The following is a 17176-nucleotide window of genomic DNA, read 5'->3' on the forward strand; positions in this document are numbered from 1 at the left end:
TTGGATGGGTATTACCTCTACCCAAAAAGCTAGTTGTCACTACTTAGTGCATTGGATCATCATATGGGAGGGTTGTTACAGTGGGGGAACCATGACCTGTTGGAGTTAATGAGAGTTGCTCTGGCCTGGTGACACTTTGTGTGATCAATCCAGGTGACAATAAAAGGCAAATGTTTTAACTGTTACTTGCTTAACTGTCAATGAAATGTAAAAGATTGCAAATGATTCAACTATGTGAGTATAAAGTTGCCATGTGACTTACTCTTCTTAGAAACTGAGGTCCCTAGACATCCACCTGGAAATTTTCACTAAACTACTGCAACTACTGATACAATATTTTATTAATTTCCAAACATGTCCTAATATGCCCAGTGGTTTGGGTTATAATCACTTGCAACATATGCTGCACATACTATAGGTGGTGTAATGTTATGATTAGGAGGGCTTCTTCATATATACAACCAAGAAGATTGCAGAAATGGGAGTTGGATATCTACACAACATAATACAAGACAGAGACCTACACAGATATCAATCACATGATCTGAAATCCTACAGTTGCACCGTGTAAACATTTCTTTCTGGAGACATCTTTAACACATAGAGATGGCATTGTTGTGCTTATTGTGTAACAATTGTAATAATTTCATTTTGCCCACTGTGTTGATAATATCATAAACCTCCATTGATTAAGCCTGGAAGGATGTTTTACCTTCCATTTAGTATCTTCCTTATTGGGGCTTAATTTTTTCTTCTTTTTACCTATACATGTAAGCAATGACTATGTACAGGTTATTTCATCAAAATAGTTCTTACCTTTTTTTACACAAAATTTTGGCAATAAGGGCACTCCTCCTTTAATTCCCTTGTCGCTGACGCTGAATAATGATAAAAACAGTTATAATTTGAATTTCTAATGTTACAATAGCACTTCTTTGATAAAAAGTGTTTAAAAATGTTTTACACTAAACATTTAAGATCTATTAATAATGAAGTATTCGACTAAGCTTCACATGTTGAGCAGAAGATCCTTACTCCAGCTCTGGAAAGTTTTCTCTCCCACATTCTTGCAGTGCTATCAGGCTGCCCTTACAATCATTTATCAGCTGTCCTTATCTGCTTTAAGTAGGAGAGGACCGGGATACCTTGCCTAACACTGTTTAGCTTCGGCGAAAAGGGACATCAAACCTGGAACCTCGCAGGTACCTTTTGGTCCTGAGGCGAAGGGTAAGGTTTGTTGGGGGGCCTCTCTCCTGTAGGAGAAGCGCTTGCGATAGACAAAATCCTTTGTGCACTTTTTTTTAGTGTAACACGTTTTGCACTTTTTCTTGCACTCTGGGTGATTCGGCTCTTAGATAAAAAAAAAAAAATTTAAAACACTGTTCGCATCCCTGCATTTGTGAGTATCAATATTTATTTTCAACACCCTAAATTCAAACAGCTTCTAGGCTCAGTTCAGACTTGCAGCAAGCTTGGGAAATAACCACTGTGGTATGCACAGTTTTCAAATTGGAGTCCACTGGGAAGGGGTCTTCACTGAAGCTTAGAAAGTAAACTTTAAATTTACATGAAAACATTTTACATTAAATGAATGGCATGCTGGTACCATTACATTTTTTTATGTTCACATTAGCATTTTTGCCTTTCTGTAATGAGTTTCGGTCAAAGACACCAAGCTCAAGCGCCTAAACAAACCAGTGATGAATCTGCCAGCATTAGTCAGAAACCATGTAAAAATAGAACCATAATAGTTGTCACAGCTCCAGAAGCCATGGCATTAGCCTCAACAGATAGTAAAAGGCAATCAACTTCTTTTATTGCCTTTAATATTTAACCATTAGCAAAAAGGTTGATCATTTTTATGCGTCTGTGTTTTGTCATTGGTAGAACAAAAGGCCTCATACATGAAGAGTGTTACGAGTAGTGCCTATAGACGTGGGCGCTCTCCCTGCCTGACTCCCAGCACAGACTGTACTGCGCTTCGCATGATGCGATGCGAAAGCGCACGGTCTGCTGCTTCTCATCTGCCTCGCCATCTTCCTGCTTCCTCCGTTCTCCCTGCTAGCCAGCGCGTGCATACCCGCCTCCTAGGGCACGTGCGCGCCAGTTGTCAGAGATATTTAACCCCACACTTCCTCCTGTTCCCTGCCAGATCTTTGTTCCCTGTTGCCTTAGTGAAAGCGTTCCCTGTTATATCAGATATTCCGTGTACCAGTTCTCATGCTACGTTTCCTAACCAATGTTCCTTGCCGCCTGCCCTGACCTACCTGCCTGTCCCAACTCTGAGTAAGTCTCATCCTTCTGTGCCACGCATCACCTGGGCTGCCTTTGTGGAGGAATCGTGCCGGGGGTAGTGACCCGGGAGCGACCTGCCCAAGCTAGTCCAACCCGCTTTGCAATGGGCTCTGGTGCGGCTCCCTGGTGCGGCTCACGCCATTCTCCACTCAGGTACAGCAGACCCACACCTCTAGCCCATAGAAAGAGGGGCATAAAGTAGAGGCGTCACAACAACCAATAAGACACTTTTTTTATTTTCAAACTGGGTCTTAAAATATTTAAACTAGTTGTTTTGGTGCTATGGGCAACATCTCCAGTTATTTTTATAATATATTTTTCCGTCATGATCAAGAGAAATATTTGCATTAAATTAGGAGACACCACATCAAAAGGGAATAGCGAACTTTAACGGCAGCATTTCCAATTTGGAGTGGTTCTTTGCCATTCTCAAACATGTATTTATAGCTTTTACAAGTAGCTCTAAATCTTAATATTTCTATGGGTTCAGTTTAGTAGTCATTAATCTAGATCCCATATGTTTTGCTGAATTAATTACATTTTAATTATAAAAACAATTGGCATCATAAATCTAAAAATTACTACAAACGTGTTATAGAAGGATGCTACCTTCTGTCATAGACTTTGTGTTTTTATTTTGTATTTTTTTCATGGTTTTGGCCGAAATACTGAATAATCTGGTCATGCATTAACAGTCACTTTTGGTTGACTGTAACAATGTCTTATAGGAGCTGGATATAGTCATGCTACTTGGAAGGCTTTCTGATACTTAAGACAGTTTTACTGTATATCACATCTTGTTCTATTTAAGAATGGGCGTTTCAAACATAAGCCACAGTTTAAATATGTGTTCTTGGCAGAGAAGCAGAGGAACTCTCTCAGTAGAAGCTGTTGATGGGGAACTGCTTCTGTGGGTAATTGTTTACCATAACCAGTAAGTTCTATAATCAATATCACAGCCCTCATTGAACTATGCAAAGTATATTAAGAAAAGTAGGAAATGACAAGTAGAGATAAAATAGAAATAGGCACACCGCTACATGAACAGTACAAATCTCCATAGGAAGTGGTGCAGCCATTGACATGTCTTCTGCTGCAGGATATCCCATTGAACACAATGGGGATATTTATCTATAATGCCATAAGAGGAATGAAAATGAATAATTGAGAGAATTGCACAAAAGTTATCAAAATGTACAATGGCATAAAATATTTGACAAAACTAAGGCTGGGTTCACATATATCAGTCGTCCGGCAAAGTTTCCCTCCGGCGTGCACCGGAGGGAAACTGATGCTAGAACTGATCCCATTCATTTGAAAGGGACAGTTCAAAATCATCCAGCGTCTCAATTTTGACACCGAATGGTTGGACATGCCGGAGACCACCAGACAGGGGAATGCAGCTTGCTGCGTTCCCCTCTCCGTTGCCCAGAAACAATGGATGCCGCATGGCATACAACTGATGACAAGTTGTCATCAGTTGCGTCGAGATTTAGGCTGAGTTCACCTATGCCGGATGCCGAACATATGTGAACCCAGCCTAACTAAGGCTGGGTTCACATATATTAGTTGTCCGGCACAGTTTCTGATGCTAGAACTGATCCCATTCATTTCAATGGAACAGTTCACTATCATCCAGCATCTCAATTTTGATTCCGGATGGTTAGACACGCTGGAGGGCACCGGACAGGGGAACGCAGCCTGCTGCGTTCCCCTGTCTGCCGTCCAGAAACATAGAACGCTGGATGCCATACAACTGGTGACAACTTGTCATCAGTTGTGGTATCAGTTGCGTAGAGATATAGGCTGAGTTGACCCATGTCAGATGCCGGACATATGTGAACCTAGTTTAAGGATATTAGATGCTTTTCCTTACAACATGTTTGCCTTTTGTACATGTACAACAACATTTCAAACCAGAGATGGTGCACATTTATAACAAATCTGATGCATTTTACAATGCCTTACTCTGCATTGTTACGCCTAGCGCTCCGGGTCCCCGCTCCTCCCCGGAGCGCTCACGGCGTCTTTCTCCCTGCAGCTTCCCGGTCAGTCCCGCTGACCGGGAGCGCTGCTCTGTCTCGGCCGTTGGGGATGCGATTCGCACAGCGGGACGCGCCCGCTCGCGAATCGCATCCCAGGTCACTTACCCGTTCCCGTCTCCTGCGGTCATGTGCTGGCGCGCGCGGCTCCGCTCTCTAGGGCGCGCGCGCGCCAGCTCCCTGAGACTTAAAGGGCCAGTGCACCAATGATTGGTGCCTGGCCCAATTAGCTTAATTGGCTCCCACCTGGTCCCTGACTATATCTAACCTCCTCCCTTGCACTTCCTTGCCGGATCTTGTTGCCATCGTGCCTTGTGAAAGCGTTTTGTGTGTTTATAAGCCAGTGTACCAGAACTCCTGCTATCTCCCCTGACTACGAATCTTGCCGCCTGCCCCCGACCTTCTGCTACGTCCGACTTTGCTTCTGCCTACTCCCTTGTACCTCGCCTATCTTCAGCAGCCAGAGAGGTGAGCCGTTGCTAGTGGATACGACCTGGTCACTACCGCCGCAGCAAGACCATCCCGCTTTGCGGCGGGCTCTGGTGAAAACCTGTAGTGGCTTAGAACCGGTCCACTAGCGCGGTCCTCGCCATCCCTCTCTGGCACAGAGGATCCACTACCTGCCAGCCGGCATCGTGACAGTAGATCCGGCCATGGATCCCGCTGAAGTTCCTCTGCCAGCTGCCGCCGACCTCCCTACATTGGTCGCCCGACAAGAGCACCAGCTGTCGTACTTGACCACCATGACACAGCAACTCCAGTCGCAGCTACAGCAGCTCCAGTCACAGCAACAGCAGCAACAGTCACAGCTACAGCAAGTTCAGTCTCAGCTTCAGCAGCAACAACCATCTCCTCCGCCAGCTCCTGCACCCCTTCCGCAGCGAGTGGCCACTCCTAGCCTCCGCCTGTCTTTGCCGGACAAATTTAATGGGGACTCTAAGTTTTGCCGTGGCTTCCTTTCGCAATGTTCTCTGCACTTGGAGATGATGTCGGACCAGTTTCCTACTGAAAGGTCTAAGGTGGCTTTCGTAGTCAGCCTTCTGTCTGGAAAAGCCCTGTCATGGGCCACACCGCTCTGGGACCGCAATGACCCCGTCACTGCCTCTGTACACTCCTTCTTCTCGGAAATTCGAAGTGTCTTTGAGGAACCTGCCCGAGCCTCTTCTGCTGAGACTGCCCTGCTGAACCTGGTCCAGGGTAATTCCTCCGTTGGCGAGTACGCCATACAATTCCGTACTCTTGCTTCTGAACTATCCTGGAATAATGAGGCTCTCTGCGCGACCTTTAAAAAAGGCCTATCCAGCAACATTAAAGATGTTCTGGCCGCACGAGAGACTCCTGCTAGCCTTCATGAACTCATTCATCTAGCCACTCGCATTGACATGCGTTTTTCTGAGAGGCATCAAGAGCTCCGCCAGGAAAAAGACTTAGATCTCTGGACACCTCTCCCACAGTCTCCACTGCAATCTGCGCCTAGGCCTCCCGCCGAGGAGGCCATGCAAGTGGATCGGTCTCGCCTGACCCTGGAAGAGAGGAATCGCCGTAAGGAGGAGAATCTTTGTCTGTACTGTGCCAGTACTGAACATTTTTTGGTGGATTGCCCAATCCGTCCTCCACGCCTGGGAAACGCACGCTCGCACTCAGCTCTCGTGGGTGTGGCGTCTCTTGATGCTAAGTCGGCTTCTCCACGTCTCACGGTGCCTGTTCGGATCTCTACTTCAGCCAGCTCTCCCCTCTCAGCCGTGGCCTGCCTGGACTCTGGAGCTTCTGGGAATTTTATTCGGGAGTCCTTAGTGAATAAATTCCGCATTCCGGTGACCCGTCTTGTCAAGCCACTCCACATTTCCGCGGTCAACGGAGCCAGGTTGGATTGCACCGTGCGTTACCGCACGGAGCCCCTCCTAATGTGCATCGGACCTCATCACGAGGAAATTAAATTTTTTGTCCTTCCTAATTGCACTTCCGAAATTCTCCTTGGACTACCCTGGCTTCAACACCATTCCCCAACCCTGGATTGGTCCACTGGGGAGATCAAGAGTTGGGGTCCCTCTTGTTCCAAGGACTGCCTTCAACCGGTTCCCAGTAATCCCTGCCGTGACCCTGTGGTTCCTCCTGTATCCGCTCCCCCTAAGGTCATTAAGGACTCTGCCTGCCACAGGAAATGCCTCTCCCCCCCTCCCAGTCCCATCAGGCAAACCTCTGTATCCCCTCATGACCCTCGTCCTGGTGTCACACTGCCCCGTGCCGGGTCTCGCCCTCTGCCATCCCTCCCCATTCCTACTCCTGCTGTACTGCCTGCCATTGAGGAAACCATACATTCCTTCCCGGTGTCCTCATCCCAGGGGAGGCAGTCACCGGACAAAAAAAAGGGGAGACCTAAGGGGGGGGGGTACTGTTACGCCTAGCGCTCCGGGTCCCCGCTCCTCCCCGGAGCGCTCACGGCGTCTTTCTCCCTGCAGCTTCCCGGTCAGTCCCGCTGACCGGGAGCGCTGCTCTGTCTCGGCCGTTGGGGATGCGATTCGCACAGCGGGACGCGCCCGCTCGCGAATCGCATCCCAGGTCACTTACCCGTTCCCGTCTCCTGCGGTCATGTGCTGGCGCGCGCGGCTCCGCTCTCTAGGGCGCGCGCGCGCCAGCTCCCTGAGACTTAAAGGGCCAGTGCACCAATGATTGGTGCCTGGCCCAATTAGCTTAATTGGCTCCCACCTGGTCCCTGACTATATCTAACCTCCTCCCTTGCACTTCCTTGCCGGATCTTGTTGCCATCGTGCCTTGTGAAAGCGTTTTGTGTGTTTATAAGCCAGTGTACCAGAACTCCTGCTATCTCCCCTGACTACGAATCTTGCCGCCTGCCCCCGACCTTCTGCTACGTCCGACTTTGCTTCTGCCTACTCCCTTGTACCTCGCCTATCTTCAGCAGCCAGAGAGGTGAGCCGTTGCTAGTGGATACGACCTGGTCACTACCGCCGCAGCAAGACCATCCCGCTTTGCGGCGGGCTCTGGTGAAAACCTGTAGTGGCTTAGAACCGGTCCACTAGCGCGGTCCTCGCCATCCCTCTCTGGCACAGAGGATCCACTACCTGCCAGCCGGCATCGTGACATGCATTTTACTCTTAGCCCAGCCATTTTCTCTTAAAACACTTCAAATCTGTGTAAAAACACACAAAAGTTGGATGCTTGATATTTTGTCACAGTTTGTACTATAACCCTGGCACCTTTTGCCTTGTAAATCTCTAGTTCATTTTATGTTTTAAAATATTACCTAGAATTAGGCTGCAAATATAACTGACAGTATTTGGCCGGGTCCCTAAATTATCATCCATAAATATTAAGACCTTGAGCGTATGGATATTTCATATACCAGTTGTATGCTTGTGTGCCTCATAATGTATACAATGTAATGCGTTTTTATATCATTGCATATTTTTGCCCATATGCTTAACACTACCTAACTATGTTGCAACATGACTTGGAATGACTTCTTTGGTAAAAAGTAAATGGCATAATATGTTATATGATGCATGTTTTTGCAGCTGCTCAGCCATGTCCTGTTTACTTTTCAAATAAAAGTACTGAGGCTGTCATTATATGAGAAAAAGTAATGGTGAAAAACAATGATAGTTGTGGAACCCATTCAAAATTTTAATTTCTGCTATAGGCCCTAATCTCTTCTATCAATTTAAAGGGTGCATTGTATCTAAGACTATGTTCAGCCACTTTCATAGTGTGAAAGTAGCCAAACACTAACAGAAAAAAACTGATGTAAAATTGGAATAGAATGCATAATAAAAATCAATGGAAAAGTGGCTGTTAAACATACTGTACATACTGTTTAAAAATATTTACATAATTACATCAAAATTACATTCATTTTTTAAATCGTGTGTTTTTGCCTAATGCAATATTTTTATATGTTCGGAAAAAACTAAATCCTGTACCCTCAACCGTCTCTTATGCACCTGTTTGGGATTAACAAGCTCTTCTTCTTCTATCAGATCTGCCAGACAACTGTAAATTGGTTAATTAGGCTGGGTTCACATATATCAGTCGTCCGTCACAGTTTCCCTCCAGCATGCACCGGAGGGAAACTGATGCTAGAACTGATCCCATTAATTTGAATGGGACAGTTCACAATCATCCAGCGTCTCAATTTTGACGCTGGATGGTTGGACATGCCGGAGGGCACCGGACAGGGGAACGCAGCTTGCTGCGTTCCCCTGTCCGTTGCCCAGAAACAATGGAAGCAGCTTGCCATACAACCGGATGCCGAACATAAGTGAACCCAGCCTAAGTAGGTACTGATAAGTCTATTGTTCTTTTTAAGGAACAATATTATGGATAAAAGTTAGATCAGGTAGGCTGTGTTCACACATATTAGGCATCCGGCACAGTTTCACTCCGGCGTGTACTGGAGGGAAACTGATGCTAGAACTGATCCCATTCACTTGAATGGGACAGTTCACAATCATCCAACGTCTCAATTTTGAAGCCAAATGTCGGATACGTTGGAGGGCACCGGAAAGTGCGCTGTCCGCTGTCCAGAAACAATGGACACCGGATATCATACAACTGGCATCAGTTGCATCCATATCTAGGCTGAGTTGACCTATGCCAGATGCCGGACATATGTGAACCCAGCCTTACCAATCTGCACTGGCCAATTTTTGTCTTTTGTCTTTCTGATGCAACATTAAAATGATGCCTAAAGAAAATATCAAATTTCTCCAGTCTTTAGGATACAGGGTTGCATGTCAGATAAAAGACCAGGGGGTTGGCAATCATTATCTCAACAGTCAATAGGTATACACAGAAAGGTTGAACACTGTTCTTATGCGGACAAGTTTGGTAATAAGGAAGTAATTTTTTCAGGATGAAAATGCATCATGCCGTAGAGCAAAGTCTTTAAAGGTGTAATCCGGGAAAATAAAGCCATACTTACATATGCAGCTCCCATTCTTCTCCTTCCGGTCCTCAGTGTGTCTGTCTTCTGCTTCCAAAATGAGTGCTCAGTGCAGAAACTACCCTGATCAGCCATTCATTGGCCAAGACAGGACACCACTGTAGCTTGTGATCGGTTGCGCGAACAGATCTTACGCCGAGAGTACTAACTAACTGGAATTGTTTGTTGTTTATTTCATTATTTTATCTTAAACAGTGAATGCTTTCCTAATCTTTTTCTCTACTTCATCTGGTAAAACATGCCATAAAATTTTTTTGAAGTAAATTTTATGAAGCCAGAATGTTTAGCCATTAAACAAAAATGGTTATTGTTATATTTTGTTATAATTTGTGTATTTACTAAAAAGTAAAAAGCTGGCTGAACATTCTTGTTGCCAGGGTTGTATATTTAAAGGGATAGTCCGGTGAAAAACTTTTTTTTTTAAATCAACTGGTGCCAGAAAGTTAAACAGATTTGTAAATTACTTCTATTAAAAAATCTTAATCCTTCCTGTACTTATTAGCTGCTGAATACTACAGTGGAAATTCTTTTCCGTTTGAAACACAGAGCTGTCTGCTGACATCACTGTGCTCTCTGCTGACATCTCTGTCCATTTTAGGAACTGTCCAGGGTAAAAGGAAATCCCCATAGCAAACATATGCTGTTCTGGACAGTTCATAATATGGACAGAGATGTCAGCAGAGAGCACTGTGCTCGTGATGTCAGCAGACAGCTCTGTGTTTCAAAAAGAAAATAATTTCTGCTGTAGTATTCAGCAGCTAATAAGTACAGGAAGGATTAAGATTTTTTAATAGAAGTAATTTACAAATCTGTTTAACTTTCTGGCACCAGTTGATTTAAAAAAAAAAAAAAAGTTTTTCACCGGAGTACCCCTTTAAAGCATGACTTTTCTGACAGATCATAAAGCTACTGTCATTGCAGCATGAAAGACTGGTGAATCTAAGGAAAAAAAAATCATGGGCTCCATCCGACCTCTACAACCTTACCCCTTATAGCAGCCACATTCAGGGGGGTTAGTTATACCTATACATGGTCCTCTCCACTACTGTCAATGGGAGTTATGGAGACAGCTAAGACAAAGACTCTGATAGACTTTAAATAGAGAGCAACATGCATCTATACCTCTTTAGGATGGAGGGAAGGAAAGAAGGGAAGAAGGAAGTCTTGTTGCCACATTTATTACTATAATTATTTATATACACCTAAATATTACAATTATGTTTTCTGAAATGCATAGGAAATAGTAAATCAGAAAGTAGGATGTGCTCTTACTTTAAAAGCCAATGAACAAAGGCAATGTTCACATAGTGTTTTTTCAGGCGTATTGTAAAAAAACGCATCTTCAAAATCGTAGAAAAATTGTATTTGCATTTTTAACATTAATAAGCTTTATGTAAGTCTATGGGAAATTGGTTGTCTGTGCACACAATGGCCCTGGAGTGTTTATTCTGGAGTGATTTCAATATCATTTTTTCAGGCTTATTTACTATTCTGTCGCACATGTCGGTTATTTTTCTGTCGCACTTTTTTTGTGTCGCACTAGTCAATTGTGTCACACAAACTCAGAGCTAAAGAAATTAGTTGTGTGAGTCAAAATGGTTTAGACTTGTTTGTTTAAAAATGTTTCCATGAATCAAAAGTATTCATGTGTTATAATTTTTCAAACATTAAAACAATTATCCTTGTTTATCAGCTTGGGTGTCAAATTGATTGAAAGGGGTACTCCGGTGCTTAAACATCTTACCCCCTATCCAAAGGATAGGGGATAAGATGCCTGATCGCGGGAGTCCCGCAGCTGGGGACCACCAGGATCATGCACGCGGCACCCCCTTTGTAATCAGACCCCTGTGCGTGTTCGCTCCGGGTCTGATTATGGTCGACTGCAGGGCGGGCGGCGTGTGATGTCACGCCTCCGCCCACGTGTGACATCACGCTCCGCCCCTCAATGCAAGCCTACGGGAGGGGGCGTGATAGATATCACGCCCCCTCCCGTCGGCTTGCATTGAGGGGCGGAGCGTGACGTCACACGGGGGCGGAGGCGTGACGTCACACGACGCCGGCCCTGCGGTCGCCGGTAATCAGTCCCAGAGCGAACACGCTCCGGGCACTGATTACAAACGGGGTGCCGCGTGCATGATCCTGGGGGTCCCCAGCTGTGGGACTCCCGCGATCAGGCATCTTATCCCCTATCCTTTGGATAGGGGATAAGATGTTTAAGCACCGGAGTACCCCTTTAAACCTAATATTGCAAATGTGTTAAAAGAAAAAAAAATTATACATTAACTATCACAAAAGCATTCAATATTTTTTTCATAAAAGTGTTGAACTGTACAAAATGTTTTCAGGTTATGAAACAAGTTACTTTCACAAAAAACACAATGGTAAACAGTCCCTTGTTAGAAATCACTCCATTTTTGGAATTTCACTCGGCCTCTTGGCTGTTGGATATTGTGTGAGGCAAACTCACACTTTTTCTCAAGTGATTTTGAAAGTACGAGTATTCTTAGTTTTTTTTTCCGGTAAAGCGCCATTTTTTCCCGGTAAAGCGCCCATTTTTGCATAAAACACGCCCATTTCAGAGTGAAAAAAAACCCACTCCGAGTGTTGTCTAAAGTGTCGGTTGTGCAACAAAAATTTGGTCGCATAGTCGCACAGACATTGCGACTAAAATTTAGGCGCAAGAACCGAGAAAAAGAGTAGGTTGGACTTTAGTAAATGAGGGCCAATATGTAAAAATACGGACACATTTTGTACAACCAGTAAATAAGTGACATTTTGGTTAGTGTTCTAACTTTAGGTTACAATGTGTAATGTCAGAATGCTGGTGAAAGAAAGAAAATACACAGTTTAATAAATCTGGGACATCGTTATATTTACACAACTGTATAACAGAAATGCACCCTTACACAAAAAGACTGTTTTCAAACTGTAATGCCTCATGCATGTGAGTGTGTTCATTTTGGCTCTAAAAGAGGTACTCCGCCCCTAGACATCTTATCCCCTTTCCAATGGATAGAGGATGAGATGATGTCGCGGTCACACCCTGCTCGTGTTGTCACGGCCATGCCCCCTCAATGCAAGTCTATGGGAGGGGGCGTGAAGGCCATCATGCCTCCTCCCATAGACTTGCATTGAGGGGGCATGGCCGTGACATCATGAGTGGGGAGCGGCCGTAATGTCACGAGCCTCCGGTGCTGCACCCGACGCTCTAAACAAACGTCAACTGCAGCAGGGAGATTGCGGGGGTCCCAATCGGCATGTCCCCCGCGATCATACATCTTACCCCCTATCCTTTGGATAGGAGATAAGACATCTAGGGGCAGAGTACCCCTTTAACCTGGTGTGTAGAAAATGTAGTGCACTACATTGTGGCCACTTAGTTCTGAGAGGCCTTTTGTTTCCTAGATCAGTTTTCCTCTAGAAGCAGAGAATACTGTGCTACTAAAGGAACACTTTGCTAAATATAAATTGCCAGGGCTGCCAACCATCTGTAAATTCCTGGACAGTCCATAAAAACAGGGGAATTTTTTCTGTGGAAAAACTTGATCCCTGTTTTTTAAGGCTTGTGGTACTTGAATATTTAATTGTGATTGTAATTATCATCTATTTACAGCTCACAGAAAGTGCTCGTAATAACTTCATATCTGTTTATTGAGCTATAGAAGCAAATCATTTATAACCTGTATCATTCCTTATGGTTTTCTAATTTGTCCAATAAAGGAAGTTAGCTGTGTATGATTTTTAAATTGGCAACCCTGAACACAAATAATGGAGTATGCAGCCTTTTTAAATATATATATATATATATATATATATATATATATATATATATATATATATATATATATTAAAGGCTCATTCCCATATATCTGGCAATCCAGCTAATGTTTCTTCCAGAATAGTAGAAAAACATTGGAGAGAAACTGTTGCCAGTTCCAATGCCATTGGCATTCGGCATGTCTGTTGACACATTGTACTGGTCCAGGATAGGAAAATGTCTCCTGCAGTGCCTTCCTATCTGGCTTTGAATTGTTCCTTACAAAAAGAGTGGAAAGCCTAAATGACAATTGATGCATTTTTGTATCAGTTTTGGCATCAGTTGTTGTCAGTCTTTGCATAAAATAATGATCCTGATCCATTGGACATATGTGGACCCAGCCAGAGTGTCTCCCACCATGGTGTTATGCAGGATTCTATTGAAACGTACTGGCACCATACTCAGGATTTGTGTAATATTACAAGGTGCCATTTATTTACCTCTGGATGTAGCGTTGCTTAGCTTAATTTGTGTTGTTTTGCGTTTCATTTTTACTTATGTTCCTATAATGTACAATTAACTTATTACCTGATCCTAAAGAGTATAATCTCATAGTTTTTCCATACAATTCATTGGATTTGTTGGTTTGTGTTTGTCATGTAGGTCAGTTACTGGGAAAGCTGAACCTGCAATGCCTGGGCGTTTGTATGTTCACCCCGATTCTCCTGCTACTGGTGCACATTGGATGAGGCAGCTAGTGTCGTTCCAGAAACTGAAGCTCACAAATAACCATCTAGACCCTTTTGGACATGTAAGTACTTTTTTTTCCCCCTATTCTTTTTATAGGAATGCAGATTGATATTCATAGTTTGAAGCAGTTTTTTCATTTTAAACATATTTTTGTAAAATTGAGTGTTGTGTTATCTTTCTTATCGTTATGTAAATTACAAATACTGGAATCTTAGTAGTTTACTTTGACCATTTGACCCCCCAACAGGCTAATACTTTGTGTTCTGTAGAGATCAGCAGTCATCTTATCATCCTTACAGGCAGGAATACAGCTAAAGGTTATACAGCTTGAGGCTAATAACACAAAATCCACCACTAGTAAAAGATGCGGGTCACACCTCCCATTTCCCTTTCTTCCTTCATGGTGACCTCTGCACTGGTCACTTAGCATTCTTACTATACTTGCCAACAGAAGTCAATTGGTTATCTCTAGGCACCATTCCCATAAGGCTGCTATAACTCATATCTTAAAATGCTGTTAACATAGCAGCTGTTTAGGCAAGATGAATGCCCCAAGATCATATACTGAAAATAAAATAAACTCTTAAATGAGAAAATAAAAAGAGTTTAAAAATAATGTTTTAGTGTAAGTGATACATTTTCTTCACAGCTTATCTTTTATATCTTATCAAACACTTGTAAAATGAAATCTGAGCTGTGATTGGTTGCTAAGAGCAATATCAGACAGTTTTTTTTTCCAGCAGATTGATAAATCTAGGACATAGATTTCACATACCGTAATGCACAGAGCTTTCCTATTGGCCCAAGTTAATAAGCACGTGAAAGATTTTTCAGCCAAATATCTGGAGAAATCCTCAAAGCTCTCTATCCTGCCACTGATATTATAGTATCTTAGAATTTCTTATAAGTTACAGGTTGTTATATTTGCAAAATGTCCAAAATGGAATGTACTACAATTTAGCACTATTTTCTGTTGATATATAGTTCCAGCTTTTATTTTTTTTATATAACTGTTTTTTTTATTAAAAAAATTCTTTAAAACAGATATTTGAGAATAAGAAAATAAAAGTACATAGAATAAGAAACAAAGTCATTACATATTAAAAAGACCATTACTATATGATAACATAAATCCGGCTGTAAAGATGTTGTAGTTTCAGCTTTTAAAGAAGTTCTGTGAAACTTTCCTATTCTGCCTGTTATAAAAAACCAAACATCTACTCACCTCCCACTGCTCCCCCTCTGCCTTCATTGTTCCCCTGCAGTCCCTGGTGCGATCCTCTTCCTGGTTCCTTGTGGTCAATATGTTAGGCAGCAGGCCAGTGAATGGATGAGTGGCAATCGGCTGGATGGCAAACATATTTACCCCCACCACCGGTGTTCTATATGTCATACTGCCGCTCAGCCAATCACTTGCTGAGGCATGACATTGATGCGGCCAGCGATTGGCTGAACCGAAGCATGACGTATTGACCACGGGTAATCAAGAACAGGAGCACACAGGGGACTGCAGTGAGACAATGGGGGCACCAGGGGCATGGTGGGAGGTAAGTAGATATTTATTTGTATATAACCGACATAATGGGAAAGTTAATCACCACAGAGAAAAATGAGTTCAAAATACCACCTTCCAATAAAAATACAACTTTATTGACAAAACCTGTTAAAAATACACACAATCAATAGCTAAATGAGTTGTAAATCAGAGATCAGAATAATACATAGGACAACAATATTGCACGTAAATTAACCCATATGGTTCATACCCAGATCTATTAGCACTTTGCTACTATGCTCCAAACTATTCAAATGCCAGGGAAACTTTGCCAGTCCCTTATTACAAATACGAGCTAATGCATAATAGCTATGCAAAGTAAATCACTCCGGGTAACGGTTCTTTCCCATCACGTGTTGTTGCCTCTGAACCCCTACGTACGTTTTGCCCCAGACTTTATCATGGGGCCGCTCATATTTTGCAATAAGGTAGAAAGTACTGGGAGGTTTCCCTAGGGGGTAAATACCCATTGTGGTACACATATTTGTAGAGATACAACCTCACAAAATAACAGGACTTTTCCCCTGGCATTTGCATAGTTTGGAGCATAAGAGCAAAGTGCTACTAGATCTCATCATTCACCCATATGGGTTTACGTATGTGCAATATTGTTGTCCTCTGTAATATTCTGATTATGTCTGATTTACTACTCATCTAGCTATTTGTGTGTATTTTTAACTTGTTTTGTTAATAAAGACGTATTTTTCTTGGAAGGTGGTGTTCTGAACTCATTTTTCTTTGTGATGATTAGTTATATTGAGTTCCTCTGTTTTTGGCACTTTATGGAGATAAGGACACCATGAATCTAATATGTGGTTAGATGTCTGTTTGGATTCACTTTGTTGAAGAATGGGAAAGTTGCAGGAAAGAAAACCCCTATCCCAGAGTACTCCTTTAAGATCTATGTTAAAACTATAGAAAGTTCATTCTAAATGGTGAGTATAGTGTTAGAAAATTAAATTAAAACCAGTAATCAGCAAAAGAATGAGTTCTAATAAAATAAAAGTGTTGCTTTAAAACTCTATTAGTGAAACATTCCTTTAAACCACACAATTGTGACATGCTGTGTAGAGAGATGAAAGGGCCATAACGTGTATGAGGTGTGAGGGCTGTGTATTCATTGCCCGATTATATTCTGTTAGGAAAATCATGCAGGTTACCATAGTAACAGACCGGGAACACTGCCAAAAGGAATCTCTGATATTACAACAAAATTCACGGCCACTCCCAGCATTTCACTATGTAGCATTGTGATGATTTAACAGTATTATATGCACAGAGGATATGACAAAGGTATCTTTAAGTTTATTATGCATTTAAGAATGAATTATAAGCATTTTGACTTGTAACTGATGGCGCTGCCACATCTGAGCACAACCATCAAGCTATCACCTTTTTTTTATTTTTATTTTTTTAGAGGAAACTCATTTTATGATGACAAAACACATTTAAATGAGTGTTTACCGAACTTACCAATTTTGGTGGGACCAGCCTATCATCTAATGTATATGGGTTCTGCAGGTTAAATTTGAATACGCCGAATATTTTTGTTCTAAGAGGAGATAGGCTACCGGCATAGGTGTTTGGCAGTGGCTTATTCACCTCTCCATTTTGAGAACAAGTTTGCTTGGTCAAGTCAAATGTACATGTGCATAGAGGAATGGGGAAAAATAGCTGTGAGCTGAACAATCTTAACCCCTTAAGGACGCAGGACGTAAATGTACGTCCTGGTGCGGTGGTACTTAACGCACCAGGACATACATTTACGTCCTGTGCATAACCGCGGGCATTGGAGCGATGCCCGTGTCATGCGCGGC

At 42.9% G+C, this 17176-nt stretch overlaps 1 protein-coding gene and 1 long non-coding RNA gene across 3 annotated transcripts in view; one reads left to right on the forward strand and one right to left on the reverse strand.

Annotated features, from left to right (window-relative positions):
• LOC130280291 (uncharacterized) overlaps positions 1-17176 on the reverse strand; it is a 36100-nt gene that overhangs the window by 17738 nt on the left and 1186 nt on the right. Inside the window, exon 2 of one of the 2 annotated variants that reach the window (XR_008846021.1) lies at positions 817-878. The exons of the other annotated variant lie outside the window; for it this stretch is intronic. This is a non-coding gene — a long non-coding RNA (uncharacterized LOC130280291). The remainder of the gene's footprint in view (positions 1-816; positions 879-17176) is intronic. 2 annotated transcript variants of the gene reach the window in all.
• The window catches only part of TBX5 (T-box transcription factor 5), a 77432-nt gene that overhangs the window by 15820 nt on the left and 44436 nt on the right, over positions 1-17176 (forward strand). The window contains exon 4 of the mRNA XM_056528766.1: positions 13718-13865. Coding sequence (XP_056384741.1) covers positions 13718-13865 — 148 coding nt within the window. The remainder of the gene's footprint in view (positions 1-13717; positions 13866-17176) is intronic.

This window comes from Hyla sarda, chromosome 1 (genome assembly GCF_029499605.1).
Source record: "Hyla sarda isolate aHylSar1 chromosome 1, aHylSar1.hap1, whole genome shotgun sequence".
Lineage (NCBI taxonomy): Eukaryota > Metazoa > Chordata > Amphibia > Anura > Hylidae > Hyla > Hyla sarda.